This window comes from Schistocerca nitens, chromosome 4, assembly GCF_023898315.1.
Source record: "Schistocerca nitens isolate TAMUIC-IGC-003100 chromosome 4, iqSchNite1.1, whole genome shotgun sequence".
Classification (NCBI taxonomy): domain Eukaryota; kingdom Metazoa; phylum Arthropoda; class Insecta; order Orthoptera; family Acrididae; genus Schistocerca; species Schistocerca nitens.
In genome coordinates this window covers 172,625,338-172,642,171 of record NC_064617.1, presented here as the reverse complement: position 1 = coordinate 172,642,171, position 16,834 = coordinate 172,625,338, and the positions used below count along the sequence as shown (strand labels likewise).

The window sequence follows — 16,834 nt, the reverse complement described above, 5'->3', positions numbered from 1 at the left end:
GATTGTGCCTCATGCTGGATTGTGCGAAGCGCCGTCTGCGAATTTTCTTTTATCTCGTCTATCATTGCAGATCTTCATCCTTTCAATTGGGTTTTCTACTTCAGAAAAAAAAAAAAAAAAAAGTTCACAGAGGCAAGTTCTGGAGACTACAGAGGATGAGGCAGCAAACAGATTTCATTTTTTGTGCAGTAGTCACGTACCAACAGGGATGAACATGCAGGTGCATTATCATGATGCAAGAGCCATCTCACAACATTTCAGGCTGTTTCTTTCTCACATTTTGTCGTAGGTATCGCAACACATTCTGATAGTACCATCAATTAACGGTTTGTCCCTGTGGTACATGGATTCATGATGAAACAATCCTTCAAAGTCAAAGAAAACTATCAGCATAGCTTTGACATTTGACCTTACCTGACGAGTTTATTTTGGTTGTGGAGAACCTTTCCTGCTCATTGTGAAGATTGAGCCTTGGTCTCAACATCATAACCGTAGACCCATGTCTCATCACTAGTTAGACTGCTGTTAAGGAACAAATCGTACTCGTTAGTGTGATCCAAAAGATCTTCACAGACTGTGAGGTGGAGGTCTTTCTGGTCTTCACCCATGAGCCATGGGATGAACTTGACGGCAACACGATGCATTCCAAGATACTGTGTCAGGATTTGGCCACTGCAGCCACCCGAGGTCTAGTGGAGTGGGGTGACCGGGCATATAAATAGCCCGCTCTCTGCAAATTTTGACACATTGCCAGAAGATGTGTAGTATGACACTTCCCAAAATGTTGTGAAATATCAACGCTATCACCCGGCTGGAGTCCCGAGAAACCTTCATCAATAACTAACAGACTTACAACAATGAACCTTCCGACAGTTTAAACACAGGTATTTGCAGGGATGCCAACCACATTTCGCTTCACACACCATGGGTGCAAAATTACAAATGTTCCAGAATTTTTTGAACAGACCTTGTAAATGATCTCATTTAAACACTGTATACACTACTGAAGCATTACAATGTACCTTGTAACACATTAACTGAACTTAATCATCCTTATAAATTGCAAGTCACATTAGTGATCTGTCATTTCATAATGAAAGATTGTAAGGAACATCACCATGTAAAACATAAAATACCACAAATATAAAACATACATCCTGTTGTGCTGATGTCTTAGTGCATTCGTTCACTTAACACTACATTAGTGACTGAGCCAGTATGATATTTGCACAGTTAAGTCTATATACAGTTAATAAATGAAAAGCACCAGTTTGCTTTTGTTCTACAATATTACTTTTATTGTTAACCAGTTTTCGGCTTACAAGGCCATCTTCAAACATTAATTTTCCTTTCATGCTTCATGTATATCCTCTTGCTATTCTTTTTCCCCTCCCTTTGGGAACATGTCTGGGGTGTTATTGGGAATGTTCCACACTGTCCATTGCTAACATAAGAACGATCTCACCACTGTTTCTCATTCCTATTTCCTTTCTTTTTTTACCTTCTTCTATCCTTCCTCTGCTTCGATGTTTGAGGTTCCTCTTTTTCTTATTCCTCCCTGTGCATTCGTGAAGGCCAGCCCACAAGTCTGACATGTAACAAGTGACTGGGTAACGTATAATTCCCAGCTCCGGGTCAACAGGTAGGGTTTGCACGTACCCCCTGGTACAGGCCAGGCCAAGGGAGGGTTGATTGCCTGAGCTGCCACCTTCCCATATTGCCAACTGGTTCCTTTGTCAGGTGTTCAGGAGGTGTGACCTGAGGTGTGAACAGTCACCTAAGTCGGGTGCGCCCCCTTGTGAAGGGGGCCGCCAGTTGGAAGGAGCGTGCTGTCGGAGACACTGGCTATCATGGGGGATTTTCTCGCAATGAGCCAATCATCTTCACAAACAATGTCTATGTCTATGAAACATAAATGGAATGAGGCTAGTGATTCAAAGACGCTTCCATCTGCACTATGGTTCCTTGTGGTTTCACATACTGAAGATGGTCAATCCTTTGCAACGGTAAATCCGTTTATTATCAGAAAGGTGTTGATGCAATTGCCGCTCCTATGAAATCCTGCTCTTGTTTACAGAATGGCTCGTTGCTTTTGGAGACCACTTCTGATTCTCAAGCACAACAACTGCTTGCTGCTTCGCTACTCCATGGCTATCCTGTTTGTGTCGAGGCCCATAGAACTCTGAATTCTTCCCATGGTGTTATTTACACTAGGCTGCTCAATGGACTGACTGAGGCTGAAACCAAATCATACCTCTCTGATCAGGGTGTCATTGCCATCCATTGGGTGATGAAAAAGCTGGATTCCTCCTTAGTGTCCAACCCGCACTCTTTTCCTCACCTTTGGTAAAGTGTTGCTCCCGTCCAAGATCAAAGCAGGCCATGAAATTATTACAGAGCGACCATACATTCTGACCTCGATGTGCTGCTACGAGTGTAATTGTTTAAACCACACTTGAATGTCTTTTCGATACCTGGCCAAATGTGTAACCTGTGGTAAGGATGTGCACGAGGGCGATTGTCCACCTCCTTCTCCCCGCTGTATCAACTACAGCAGTGGCCATGGTGCCTCCTCTCGAGATTGTCCCCTGTATCTTGATAAGCAGGCTGTCCAGGAGATCCAGGTAAAAGAAAAGGTTCCTTACCTGGTCACTCGCAAGTTATCGGCTAGTCGCAAACTCTGTGTTCTACTGTCTGGCACTTATAGTACTGTTCTTGCTACATCTCACTCCATGAAGGACGTGGCCATGCAGACATGCGACCTCAAATTCAGCTCTGAGGTTGTGAAATTACCCAGTGTCAAGATAGCCTCGCTGTTGCCTTGTCTAGCTGTGCAACAAGCCATCAAACTCTTGCCTCGAGGGGTGAAGTCACCAGCTACACAACCTGCAGGCCACAAAGGACAGGAGTAGTATTCCTGTGAAGACTTCCTACATCCCTCGAGCCAACGAACACTTGAGTCTTCCTCTGCTAACCAGAAAGGCTTGAAGAAGTCCAACAAAGGGCTAACCAGAAAGGCTTGAAGAAGTCCAACAAAGGCAAACAGTCTTCTCCTTCGCCAAGTCGAAGAACCTCTTTGACAATGTCGCCATGCAATACCTTCACCCAACTGGCCTCTGTGTCACCGATGCGCACCACCAATCATTTTTCTGTATTGAACTCTGCTGACCGACATCACAAGAAAGCTGATGCTTCTTGGACCTCATGGAGCAGGATCTTTCTGCCTTTGTGCACTGTAGCAGCGAGTCTTCGCAGGCTGACACTCGGCAGTCACCGAGGTGACACACCTTCATTTTTTCTTCATCATGACCCTCTTCCAGTGGAACGTTCATGGCCTTCGATCCAACAAAGAGGATTTACGGCTGCTTTTAGAATTGCAGTGTCCCCTTGGACTCTGACTTCAGGAAACAAAATTGTGTCCTCACAACTGCTTTGAGCTTTCACATTTCTTCCTTGTCCATTTAGACCTTCCCAGTGAGGTCAGCATACCATCTCATCGGGGAGCCATGCTGCTCATACAGGATAACGTTCATAGTCAACACATCTCCCTGACTACCAGTCTTCAAGCTGTTGCAGTTCACATTTTCCTTCCTTACCTGAAGTTTTTGTTTTGTACCGTTTATATCCCTCCGTCATTCGATGTCACCAGGGCAGACTTTCTCCAGCTTAAGGGGCAGATCCTCAACCATTTGTGCTGCTCAGTGACTTCAGTGTGCACCATCTTCTTTGGGGTTCTTCCAGAACCTGTCACAGAGGTGCCCTCTTGGCCGACCTTAATCAACTTAACCTCTTCTGCCTTAACACAGGAGCACCTACATTCCTTTCTGACTCCTCATACACTTATTCCCATTTGTACCCATCCTTCTGCACTGCTCAGCTTGCCCATTGTCTTGAGTAGCCCGTTCTTTTTGACACATACTCTAGCTATCATTTCCCATGTGCTATCTGTTTGCTGACTCCTATCCCACCTGCGTGCACACCCAAATGGCAGCTTACTAAAGCTGACTGGTGGCTTTATTCGTCCCTGACGACCCTTGAATAACAATATTTCCCCAGTTGTGATGACCAGGTGCAATATCTTAACAAATGTTATCCTTACTGCTGCAGAATGTTCCATTCCTCGCACTTCCTCTTTACCATGCTGTGTCCCAGTCCCTTGTTGGGCTGAGGCATGCCGTGATGTAATTTGTGTGGAGATGTGCTTTTCACATTTCGAACTGTCATCCTACGATGGCAAACTGTATTCATTATAAACAGATGTATGCACAGTGTTGTCGCGTACTTCGTGATAGCAAAAAAGCTAGCTGGATTTTCATTAACTAGTTCTTTTAACAGTCTACCCCTCCTCTGACGTGTGGGCCAACCTCCGATGGCTCGCTGGAACCAAGTTCCATTTCTGGCTTGACAGTAGCAGACGATGTCATCATGGACACTATTACTATCTCCAACACCTTGGGCCACCATTTTGTGGAAATTTTGAGCTCTTCCCACTATTACCCTGCCTTCCTCCATTGGAAACGAGCAGAGGAGGCTCAGGCAAACCCTCCTCTTCTCAGAGATGTGTGTGCTACAATGCTTCCTTTACAATGACGGATCTAGATCATGCTCTCAGTTCATCTCGATCCTCCGTCCCAGAGCCAGATGCTGTTCACACTGAGATATTGCAGTACCTTTCTCTTGTTGGTAAGTACTTTCTGCTTAATACGTACAACCACCTCTGGGCAGAGGGCATGTTTCCCAAATGCTGGCGTGAAGCCACTGTCATACCCATACTCAAGCCCGGTAAGGACAAACACCTTCCTTCTAGCTACTGTCCCATCTCTTTCACCAGCTGTGTTTGCAAGGTTATGGAACGTATGATTCATTGATGGCTGGTATGATGGCTCGAGTCTTGCAATTTTCTAATCACTGCACAGTGTGGATTTCGAGTGTGCCATCTGCAGTTGAGCATCTTGTCACTTTGTCCACCCATGTCACGAATGGTTTTCTGCAGAAATCTCAGACTGTGGCCACGTTTTTCGATTTGTAGAAGGCCTACAACACCTGCTGGAGAACTGATATCCTCTATACTCTTTACACGTGGGGCTTCCATGGCTGCCTGCCCAGTTTCCTTAAAGAATTTTTAAAAGACTTGAGTTTTCAAGGTGCATGTGAGTTCTGCCCCGACGGACACCTTTATCCAGGAAAATGCTGTGCCTCCGGGTTCTGTTCAGAGTGTCATCCTCTTAGCTATCACCATTAACCCTGTAATGGTCTGTCTCCTGCTGGGCATCTCCAGCTCCCTTTTTGTTGACGATTTTGGCATCTATTGCAGTTCTCCATGGACCTCTATCATTGACAGGCATCTTCAGCAATGTCTCAATTATCTTTACTCACGGAACATCGACAATTGCTTTCATTTTTTCACTGACAAAACCATTTGTATGATTTTTGGCAGCACAGTTGTTTTCTCCTAACATCTTTACATCTTGGGTCTGTCGCCCTTCCATTCATTGAAACTATGAAATTCTTGGAGCTCATGCTCGATAGGAAACACTCTTGGTCCTCCCATATGTCTTACCTGGCAGCCCACTGTACACGGCTCCTTGATGTCCTACGTGTCCTCAATGGTACTTCCTACGGTGCAAGTCGAACCACCCTCCTCTGTTTGTACCAGTCCCTTGTTCACTCAAAACTAGACTATGGGTGCTTTTTATATGTGTCTGCATAATCTGTCCCTCTTATGCCATCTCAACACTATCCACCATTGTGACATTTGTTTGGCCATGGCGCTTTTTACGCTAGCCCAGTTGAGAGTCTGTATGTTGAAGCTACTGAACTATCAGTCCTACCGATGTGACTTTCTCCTCAGCAGGTATGCATGCCGTTTGTCTGCCAAGCATGTCCACCCATCCTATACCTCCTTCTTCAGTGACTCCTTTGATCGCCAGTATGGGGCGCGTCCCTCTTCTCTGTTACTTCCTGGGGTCTGCTTTTGGCTCTTGCTCTGGTGGCTTAACTTCACACTACCTGCTACTTTCCTGGTGGTGTGAACCCTTTACCACCTCGGTTTCTTGCAGCGGCCTGTGTTCACCTTGGCCTTCATTCACTTCATAAGGACAGTACTCCAGCCTCGCTCTATCCTCTCCAATTTCACGACCTTCGCATGGAACTTTGTGATAATACCTTTGTGTACACTGATGGCTCTTGAATTGACCATGGTGTCAGATGCGCCTTCGTCATTGGCACCAATGTTTTTCGGTGTTGGCTTCCGGCACACTGCTCAGTATTTACAGCAAAGCTCTTCGCCCTATATCAGGCCACAGAGTACATCTGTCAACATAGGCTTTTCAAAGTGCCCTTCAAAGTCTCTGTGCACTGTACACCACCCATCCCTTAGTGCAAGAGGTCCAGGAAAACTGTCTTTTGCTCACTCTTGCTGCCAGAAAACGAGGGTGCTTACAGTGCTGCCAAGACTGCAGTCCTCATACCTCATCCCACTAGTTCCTATATTCCCTCCAATGATCTCTGTGGTGCCATCTGTCAGGAGGGGGTGTGACTTTGGCATTGCCATTGGTCCTCCCTTCATGGGAATAAGCTCCAGATTATTAAGCCACTCCCAGCGGCTTGGACGACCTCCACTTGGCCCTCCTGATGGGAGGAGTTCATTTTAACTAGGTTGCGTATTGGACACTGCCTTTTTAGCCATCGCCATTTGTTAAGTGGTGCTCCCCCACCACTTTGTGCACATTGTGCCCAGGTTTTAACTGCCCGCCATTTCCTGAGGGAATGCCCATTTTTTAATCGTTTGCGTTCCCACTTGGGTTTGCTGTCGGATTTATCGACCGTTTTAACGAACAATGTGGGCTGTCAACCACGTTTTACTTTTTATCTGTCGTAGCAATATGGTGAAGGCCATTTACTTTTTAGTTCTGGACCTCCATTTCTCTATGGCGTATTTTGTAGACGTTTCTCCACATCCCTGTTTTTAGCTGTGTTCTCTTACATCGATTGAGACTGACATGTAGTCGTTTTTTAACTCCTCTCTGTCTTCGTGTTCTATAGTTTTGACTTGGACGCTTATGACCCCAGTTGTTTTTGTGCCCTAAAACAAAACAATCCAATCCATTGCTGTACTCGACAGTAGATTTGTACTCACATGACTCTCAAACTACATGTGCCACAATACAAATTCTTTCTTCATTCCAATCTCATGAAATTACTTTCACCAGAATTAGGTAACATTTTTAAAATTACAGTTTTACAATAAATTACATTTTTAAAATATACAGTGTCATTTTTTAAAATGTAAATTCATGATAAAAATATAGTTCAGATTATTTATCTACACAACAAAGACTGACAGGGGGCTTACATAAGAAGGAATGATGATTGCATGGGCTAATATATCAACAAAAATAACCAATTATCGTAAATATAATGTAATTGAATGGATAAAAGATCTACTCAAAAAGTGGCAGTAGGACAATACACCTACAAAGATGTAAACATTTGCAAGCTTTCAGAGACTGTGGCTCCTTCTTCTGGCAGAAGGATTGAAGGAGAAGGAAGAGGGGTGAAGGAAAAGGACTTGTGAGATGTAGGAAATGAGGCAAGTTCAGAAAAGTTGTCCAGAACTACAGGTCAGGTAATACTTACTAGACTGGCTGAGAAGGAAATACTGGTTGTTAGGGACTGCATCAGACGAGATTTGAAAACTGAGAACTTAAAGGTGGAAAATAGGGTATTATGCAATTTAGAGATTACCGAAAAAAAATATTGTGCACAAGTTAATAAAAACTAAGTACATTGTATGTGGTATAGGTGGTGCAGGGGACATAAGACAGCTCAGAAAATAAAATACATAGAAAACTAAAAGGAGCAAATAAAGGAAGTCGCTGAGAAGAAATGCTGAGACCAGACAGGTTAACATAAATTAAGGCCAGGTGGGTGGGGAAGGATATATGCCAGCACATGCCAGTTCCCACCTGCAGAATTCTGAGAAACTGGTATCGAGGAGAAGAATCCCTGTGACAAGTGTTGTGCAACAGGCGCCTTTGTCATGACTGTCATGTTGTAGAGTATGCTGTGCCACAGGATACTGTCTGTTGCTAGTATATACCCTCTGTCTAAACACATTCATCCTAACTGGTAACTTGGTGGTAGTCATGCCAGTGTAAAAAGCGACGAAACAGTGTTTACGTAGCAGGTGATACATTGCACGTGCCATTTCACAGTTGGCTCCCCCTTTGGTAGTGTATGTTTTACCATTTACTTGACCGAAGGAGCCTAGGGTCTGACAAGGATATTTTGCAGATTGGGAGTGCAACAAAAAGTTATTCTAGGAGTGGGCAAAGTGTTGGATGGAATGGACCTCATTTCAGTGCATGTTTTTAGAAAGTCATAGCTTTGATGAAGTACCTTTTTTTAAAGAGGATCATCAGTACCAGGATTGGGCATGATGACCTGGGATATCTCCTATTGAACTAGGCTGTTGAGGTAATTATGTGCAGTGAAGGATGAGGTGAGAATGATAATGCAGTGCTGTAAAGTGTCTGCATATGCAAGGCCACCATGTTCAATCCTGGTACTCTTTTGATTCCTCCAGAAAAAACTAGTTTGGAGTACAACCCTTGTCAATAAATATTGTTCTGGTCTTAAATGTATTAATTAGCTATTTCGACAAGGCAATGACTTCCTAAAATCCTGACCTGAAATGATATCCATTGTGTCTGTAATTTTGTTAACCACAACTCAGACCCTATGTTCCTTCTACACCCATTTTCGTACCCTGTGGCTCCTACCTCTGTGACTGTCCCCACTGTAAGACTTGTTGCAGAGCATGCTCTACAGCATGACAGTTAAGACTTTGGTGCCTCTTTTAACACAGGTATCATGTGGATTCTTCCCCTAGACACCAGTTTTTCTCAGCACTCCGCAAGTGGGAACTGGCATTACATTATGCCCTTGATTGTCACCACCCACATGGCCTGGCCTTAATTCATGTTAACTTGTTTGGTCTCAGCGTTTCTTCTCTGTAACTATTCCTTTACTTACTCTCTTTTAGTTTTCTACATGTTTTATTTTCTGACCTGTCTATCCCCCCCTCTACCACATACAATGCACTTAGCTCTCCACTCTTATTAATTTGTGGACTATTTTTTTTCCAGTGATCTCTATATTGCATATTGTTCTATTTTCTACTTATAAGCTCTCAGGTTTTCAAATCCCGTCTGATGCAGTTACAAACAATCAGTCTTTGCTTCTGATCCAGTCCGATAAGTTGCACCTGATCTGGGGTTCTGGGCAACTTTTCTGAACTCTTCCCATTTCCTAAACTTCACAAATCCTTCTCCTTCAACCTTTTTTCCAGAAGAACGGGCCACTGCCTCTGAAAGCTTGCAAATTTCCTTACCTTTATATGTGTGTTCTCCTAGTGCCACTTGATGAGTAGATTTTTTATCTATCCATTTACGAAATATTCTCAAAAATTGAATATATTCATTGATACATTATGGTATACATCCCATTTTATCTTACTTCTCTCAACTCCACCTCACCCCCCTTTAGGATCCATTGTTGAGCATATTTTAGTCTCAAATGGAAAGGTCATAATAACAGTTGGGTACCTAAGCTTCATTGTGTATTTAACCAAGTTTTGTTTCGCCAGTCCGTTACTTCCAGGGGTCTTTAAACTGTGTCCAAACAACTTGACAGTTCATGTGTGGTAATAAGGCCATAGACAATCCTACTCGTGGCCTGCCAGGATACCGAAAGAATTGGTGTGATGTGGGGACAGTGGTATTTCACAGCAGAACTGTGTTTGCAGTTAGTGTCTGCCCAGACCTAAGTGCTTCTCAAGCCAAGAGCCTAGGACCAACACAACCAGTTTAGTTGCTGATAATGTGCTATCGGACACCTCAAGTAAACCGTCTGTGTGTCACCCATTATATATTTAGTCAAGAGGGTAACAGACTTTTGAGTCACCTTGCTGTCTGTAATGCAGATGGGTTGCTGAGCAGCCCATTAGTTTTTGTTCCTCATCAAGCAATCCGTAAAAATCCTCATTGTGATGTAATTAAGGCCTCTCCTCTTTTCCACAATGCCCTTTCCTCCTCCTTTTTTCCTAACAACCCTCTCTTCTTGGTAGATTCACTTCCTGCAATATTTACTTACACAAAACAAAGGAAGAACACATGAAAAGTTGTTTTGCACCATGTGCTGTGATTGTCATTAATTTCTTAATTTATGGTGGGCTGTGTTTCAATAACTGAAGCTATCTTGACTTGTCTCACAGTGGTTCCTGCAATAAAGCCATAACCAATTCCTTCACCCAATCTTTCCTCACTGAGTTTGTGTTCTTTGTTCAGGTGTTGTCAACTTGTTCTTAAACTCTAGCAATCCTTGTTTCTCACCTTTCATGTCCATCGTAACATGGATCAGAATTGGCGTGCATTTTGCCGTAATCTTTGCAGTGTTATACCTCTGATACAGGGTAATTCCATGTGGCACTATTCACATCAGAATGTACACTGTTAAGAGCATTACTCTTACAATCTATCTGTATCAAGAGACTTTTTGTAATTATCAAATATGACCGAGGTCAACTAACATAAGGAAGGCATTTCATGTAGAGATACGAAAGTTATTGTTATACAGTATAATACACCTAGTGCCACTGCAGATAGCACTGTATTCCGCATGACATTAAAATATTATAAATTAAATATTTCCTTTCAGCATGTCCCAGTAGTATGTGTACCAACTGGTGTCAAACATCTGCATCACAAGGCACAAGAATTTGATATTGGTGTATATTTTGAAGCCAATGGCCATGGAACTGTGTTGTTTGGACAGAAAGCTGATGAGCTTATAATAAAGTCTGCTGCAGATTCTAGGTAATATATTTTGTTATATTCTGAAACAAAAATCACAGTAGTCCAAATTACTGGATGTTAACAACTCACCTCACTTAATACTGGCTCTTGAAACTGTAAAAGTAAGCTTTCATGGAATAGTTGGCATTTATCTCCAAGCTCTGCCAGTTTTTATTCCCCTCATATTTATGACAGTCTCTCAGGTTAAGTAAATGTCTGACTATTCATACTGCCCTTCTTTGTATACATTCAGTATCCTTTGTTGGCCCTATTTTACAATAGGTTGTATGAGTGTTTTGTAATTGATCTCCTTTCTAAACTGATTGCGTTTTCCCATCATCCTGCCAGTGACACGAATTCCCCCATTTGCTTTATGCCTCTGTGATCATTCCGTTTCATTCTTGGACAAAAATGATACACCTAGGTATTTGTATGAGTTGGCTGTCCCCAATTATGACTCATTATGTCGTAATTGAAGATATTTAGTGAACTGCAAGATTTTATATGTAATGTGTTCTTTGTGTAACCTTTAAGCTTCCAGGGATTACAGCAGGACAATGCAGTAAATTTAGAACTGATCTTGCATTGTAATTACAGTACAATCTTGCAAATAATTTGCTACATTTAAGTACAGTTGTATTATTTTTAATAGAATGATTATAATTGTTATGGGAGGGCCGGCTCTGGCTGTGGAGTGGCTTTAACAGAAAGCTGTGGGACGTGTTCTACAGTATTGCCACAGGCACAGAGACAGGAATGCTTACTCAACAGGAACATTGTTTATTACTTGACTCCTTCCATACACTACTTTGACAGTAGTGGCTTATGTGCCAATTGTGACATCCCCAGCTGTATGCTGAGACAGCAGCAGCTGGTAGAGTACTGCTGGCACTCTGCGATGCTGGCAAGAAGTGTGCAAGCACCATGTCAAACCTGGGACACTCTGAGACTGGCTAGAGTGTCAAGCAGTGGCACCCCCTCTGTAGGCTTGCTTTGGCAGACCAAGTTTTGTAGCACAGAACATCAGGGCTAGCTGATGACTTGTAGATCAGCAGCTTTGGTTAGTCAGTTATGCTGTTTGATGTGGCTGGAGTAACTTAGCCATACATTTCACCAATGACTGGTGCAGAGGCTGTGCCAGTTGAATGCACGACACTGAAGGAATGATGTTACCAGCAGAGCTCCCTCCATCTGGGTATTTTAAGAAAGGAGGTGGGCTCCTGTCACATACTCGACAGTGGAAATGCCACACTGTGCTGTACTGTGTAGCAACACAGTCAGCCAATGACACAGAATGCTACATTGCAGGATACTGCACTTGCAATGTTTGGGCTCCTAGCTACATGTAGTGTGTGCAATAGCAAGTTCAGGATATTAATTTAGTTCTTTGGTTCATGTGTGGTTTTTCCATCTGAATAATTGTTGAAAAGTTCATTGTTACATACAGCTGTATTAATTTATTACACTACTAGTTTGTCATAACCAAATCATCTTCAACTGTGTTGCGACATCATAATCAGATATGTGACAACCCATAACCAAAATCTCCATTCAATTATAAATCGGGAACAAATACAGCATATAGTAAATCTGTCATGATGCACATGACAATAATGATACAGCATTTGATCTTCAGTTGTGAATACACAATAACGTCCCATTCTACATGTTATTACATTTGATAACCAACAATGTGATACTTATTTTATTATGATCTTAGATCAGTGCCTTGAACAAAAGTGATCAGGATTGAACAAAACAGCTTTCCTCCTCATGAGTAGTAGATCAAGAATGCTCTGAGATAGCTTATGTTTTATAGTCACTGAAGTTTGGTCTTAACTCTTAAATTTGTTACACTGCGGTATGATTCTAGCCATAATTGTCATTTATCCACACTCATATAATTGTGTGTACCGTGCACTTAACTTGCAGATGTTTTCGATGTACACTGCAATCAAGACATGATTGTGTATAATGTTCCTGGAAAATAAGTATGCTGGAGACTGCTACTCTTGACCTAAACAAAAATCCCGTGCAACTCCCAACTATGTTCTTACTGGTGAAATCACTGAATGATGACTGGATATGGAAAATAGTACATTTGGTACAAAATTAAGTACAGAAAAAGTAAAATTTACAACCTTTGACCTTTCAGAACTGTCACTAACTCTAAGAATTAAAACAAAGGAGAGTACTCCAGAATGAGATTTTCATTCTGCAGCGGAGTGTGCGCTGATATGAAACTTCCTGGCAGATTAAAACTGTGTGCCGGACTGAGACTCGAACTCGGCATCTTTTCCTTTTGCGGGCAAGTGCTCTGCCAACTGAGCTACCCAAGCACGACTCACGCCTCGATCTCACAGCTTTACTTCTGCCAGTACCTCGTCTCCTACCTTCCAAACTTTACAAAAGCTCTCCTGCGAACCTTGCAGAGCTCAGTTGGCAGAGCACTTGCCCGCAAATGGCAAAGGTCCCGAGTTCGAGTCCGGCACACAGTTTTAATCTGCCAGGAAGTTTCATACCAGCACACACTCCGCTGCAGAGTGAAAATCTCGTTCTGGAAACATCCCCCAGGCTGTGGTTAAGCCATATCTCTGCAATATCCTTTCTTTCAGGAGTGCTAGTTCTGCAAGGTTCGCAGGAGAGCTGCTTTTAAGTTTGGAAGGTAGGAGACGAGGTACTGGCAGAAGTAAAGCTGTGAGATCGGGGCGTGAGTCGTGCTTGGATAGCTCAGTTGGCAGAGCACTTGTCCACGAAAGGCAAGGGTCCCGAGTTCAAGTCTCGGTCCGGCACACAGTTTTAATCTGCCAGGAAGTTTCAAAGGAGAGTACTGTTTAGATTAGAATTTTACTTTCCAATCTGTTATTGGTTACTGTAAGTAGCAGTTAGCATAACACACTGAGAGAATCTCCAGCTGTCAGGTACCTTGGTGTTACATGCAGCTTAACCCATTAGCACCGGAATTAATTTTTTCGTGATTTTTTAAAAAAATTTTTTCGTTAGTATGTCTGTAAAAGGCATAAATGACACAACAGAGTTGTTTCAACGAAAGTCATTACCGCCATTAACAAGATATTTATGTTGCCATATGACAACGCTAGGCGCCTTCGCTACCTAAATTTATATGGATTACAACTTCAACTAAAATAAGTAGGTTATTGAAATTTCTTATTACATATACAAGTTTTGTGCAAATTTATTATTCAGTCTTCATCATACGATTGATACTTTACAACACAGTACAATTAATAATAAAAAATCAAACCTTGAACTCAGCATTATTTTACGTGAAAACAGTCAATACACAATCCCACATTACACTTTGAACACATTGTTCTCACAATAGATTTACAGTCCTTGTGTGCACACCTTTTCTTCGTCTTTCCTTCTGTGTGCTGGACGAGGTGGTCAGTCTTATCAAACCTAATTGAATCTGATATGTGGCTGTCGGAACATGCCCTTGATGCAGATGGTCTCCCGGCTGCTTTTGGTAAAGCTTGGTGGCTTTGCAAGTACACTGTTGCTACTTCTCTCTTGATATAGTTTGGTTTCTTGCTTTATTATACAAAATCCAACTGTTTTGTATGGCGACATCTAACATTCAGGTACAATTGGATCTTGTGCAGTACGCATTTATGGTGCCGGTGGGTTACAGTGCTCATAATCAACACCGATCCTTCCGTTATTTGGCATCCTTTTCAGCATTAGCTCGTAGTTGACCAGAGGACAGGTTGTCTAATAATCTATAAAAATAAGAAATGAAATAGCAAATCATAATAAAGTCGGCATCAGTATACAAACAATTACAAACCAATGATAGGCATACTTACCCGACAACATGTTCATTTCCCGAATTTTCATCTATGTCTACATTCGGATCTGGGGACTCAACAAACACATCACCTTCAATATCGTCATTATAAAGAATCTCCAGCACCTCAACAAGTGAGAAACCTCTTCTAAAATGAAAAAGAGAAAATTTGTCCTTTTACTGAGTACAAGCGCCTAGCATTGCCAAATGGCAACACCGACGTTCAAATGGCCTAAACGAACATAATTTATTTCACAGCAAGCAATAACCTCCAAAGAAGATATATTTGAGTATTTAAAGCACAATCATACTAAAAAACCAAATTATATATCGTAAGTTACTGTGTAAATCATACTTACTCGAACTTATACTCCATTTTTCTTCGTCATTCAGTAAACGACGACTTCCAACACTGCTTACGCCGCAGAATTTAAATGTATTGTTAAAAATGTTGCATTGTTGTGATCTTTACAGTCTTGCGGAATGGAATCCAGTGCTGCCAACACTCTCGCTTCCTTGATGTCGTGGAATCAACGATTTTAAAAAAGTGTTACAAACATTGCCATATGGCAACACAAGGCGCTAATGGGTTAATGCAAGTTGCCATGTCATCTGACATAGGTATCTGCCTTCTGTACGGAACAAGAAATATGGCTCAATACGAATCAAAATCAAGTTTTATTCATTCATTTACTCTTCAAACAGCAGTTGATTTTTCTGTTCAAAATACTTTCATTTGTGTTCATTAACATTTCTGTACCCTTGACCTACAATCTCCAAAATTACTTTTTCATCCACATGGTTTATTGGAGTTGACATCATGTTGAAAACAATTCCAGTAGAATTCTGACTGTACATGTGGCTTCTGAGGCAGTGGTGGTGGGGGCGGATGATTGTGCAAGTTTTCGTTGTCTGTGGAAATGTGACTTTAACCCTTGAACGGACACTCCTGTGTGTAAGGTGCACCAACCACAAATAAGTCCGTTGTACTGTTCCATTGTTGCTGTGAGTCCATACCTATTTCATCATCATTGCTTCATCTGGCACATTGCTAACTTCTGCTGTCATACGTCCAATTGAGCAGCAGTAATTTCAAATCAATGGCAAGCTAGGTGAGAAAAAAATGAAAGATCTGAGCAAGAAAATGACACAGATTCTGAGTTAGTTGCACAATCCCACAATGAGGCAGTTGTTTCTGAGATAATTAGCAGTCAAATAAGTGGTTGGCTGTGGTCTGATGCAGCTGCGCTATTTAAGGCTTCGAATGTGTCAATACTGTTGGGTAACACTGTAAGCAGCATCAGAGTGATATAATGAAAGTTTATGTTATTATTGTTTAGTTAAACACTGATACAGGTCATAAAATGAAAGTTTATCATTTTTAACTAAACTTAGATTTTGTTCCTACATGTTTATCTTGGTAACAAAAACACAGCTACTCTTGACATGTGTACAAATACGCTGTGAGCCCTCTCGTGTTCCGCTCGAGGATTAATAAGTGTTGTGCAGTAGTGATGAAGGACCAAAGCTGGTATACCTCAGCAGAATGCCTAAGTTCTCAATAATATGATTTTGTAAATGCAGTACAACAGCATACATTTCATTGTGTGGTCTCATCAATAACTTTTTAAGTTTCTCCTCCTTACAATGATAGAAACAATGGACCTAAGCAACTCCACATAAGTTTCTGCATAAAAGGAGACTGTTCACAGTACTCTAGAACAGAAGGGAACAATCATAGCAACAACAGATTTTGGCTGCTTTCCTCCACTGGAAGTTCCCAAATTTGTATTGCAACTTATAGCTGAAGGAAGATAATTTATTAAAAACCCTGTTAGAAATAAGCAGAAATAGTGACAAATATTGTTCTGTGAGAAAACAAAACTAAATTGTGGAAATACCATAAATGAAATAGTGGCTCCTGCTGTAAGATTTTTTATTTTGACTTACAAAGTAACAGATTACAGGAATAGATCTATATTCCTTAAAAGTAGGATATTCAGTAATGATTACCAAAGAATACATTTGGCAATATGTTATTTCAGATAGACTGTTATGGTAAATCACCAATCATCTTCGCACCCCCCCCCCCCCCCCCCCCACACACACACACCCCTACCTGCATGTTTATTTGGTGTTGTTACTTTCTTACTTTCACTCTCAATTT

General features: G+C 41.8%; 1 protein-coding gene across 2 annotated transcripts in view; it reads left to right on the top strand.

The window, feature by feature from the left end:
* Positions 1-16,834, top strand: part of LOC126251353 (phosphoacetylglucosamine mutase) — a 103,827-nt gene that overhangs the window by 84,036 nt on the left and 2,957 nt on the right. For both annotated transcript variants that reach the window (XM_049951723.1, XM_049951724.1), the window contains one exon: positions 10,720-10,877. In XM_049951723.1, coding sequence (XP_049807680.1) covers positions 10,720-10,877 — 158 coding nt within the window. The remainder of the gene's footprint in view (positions 1-10,719; positions 10,878-16,834) is intronic.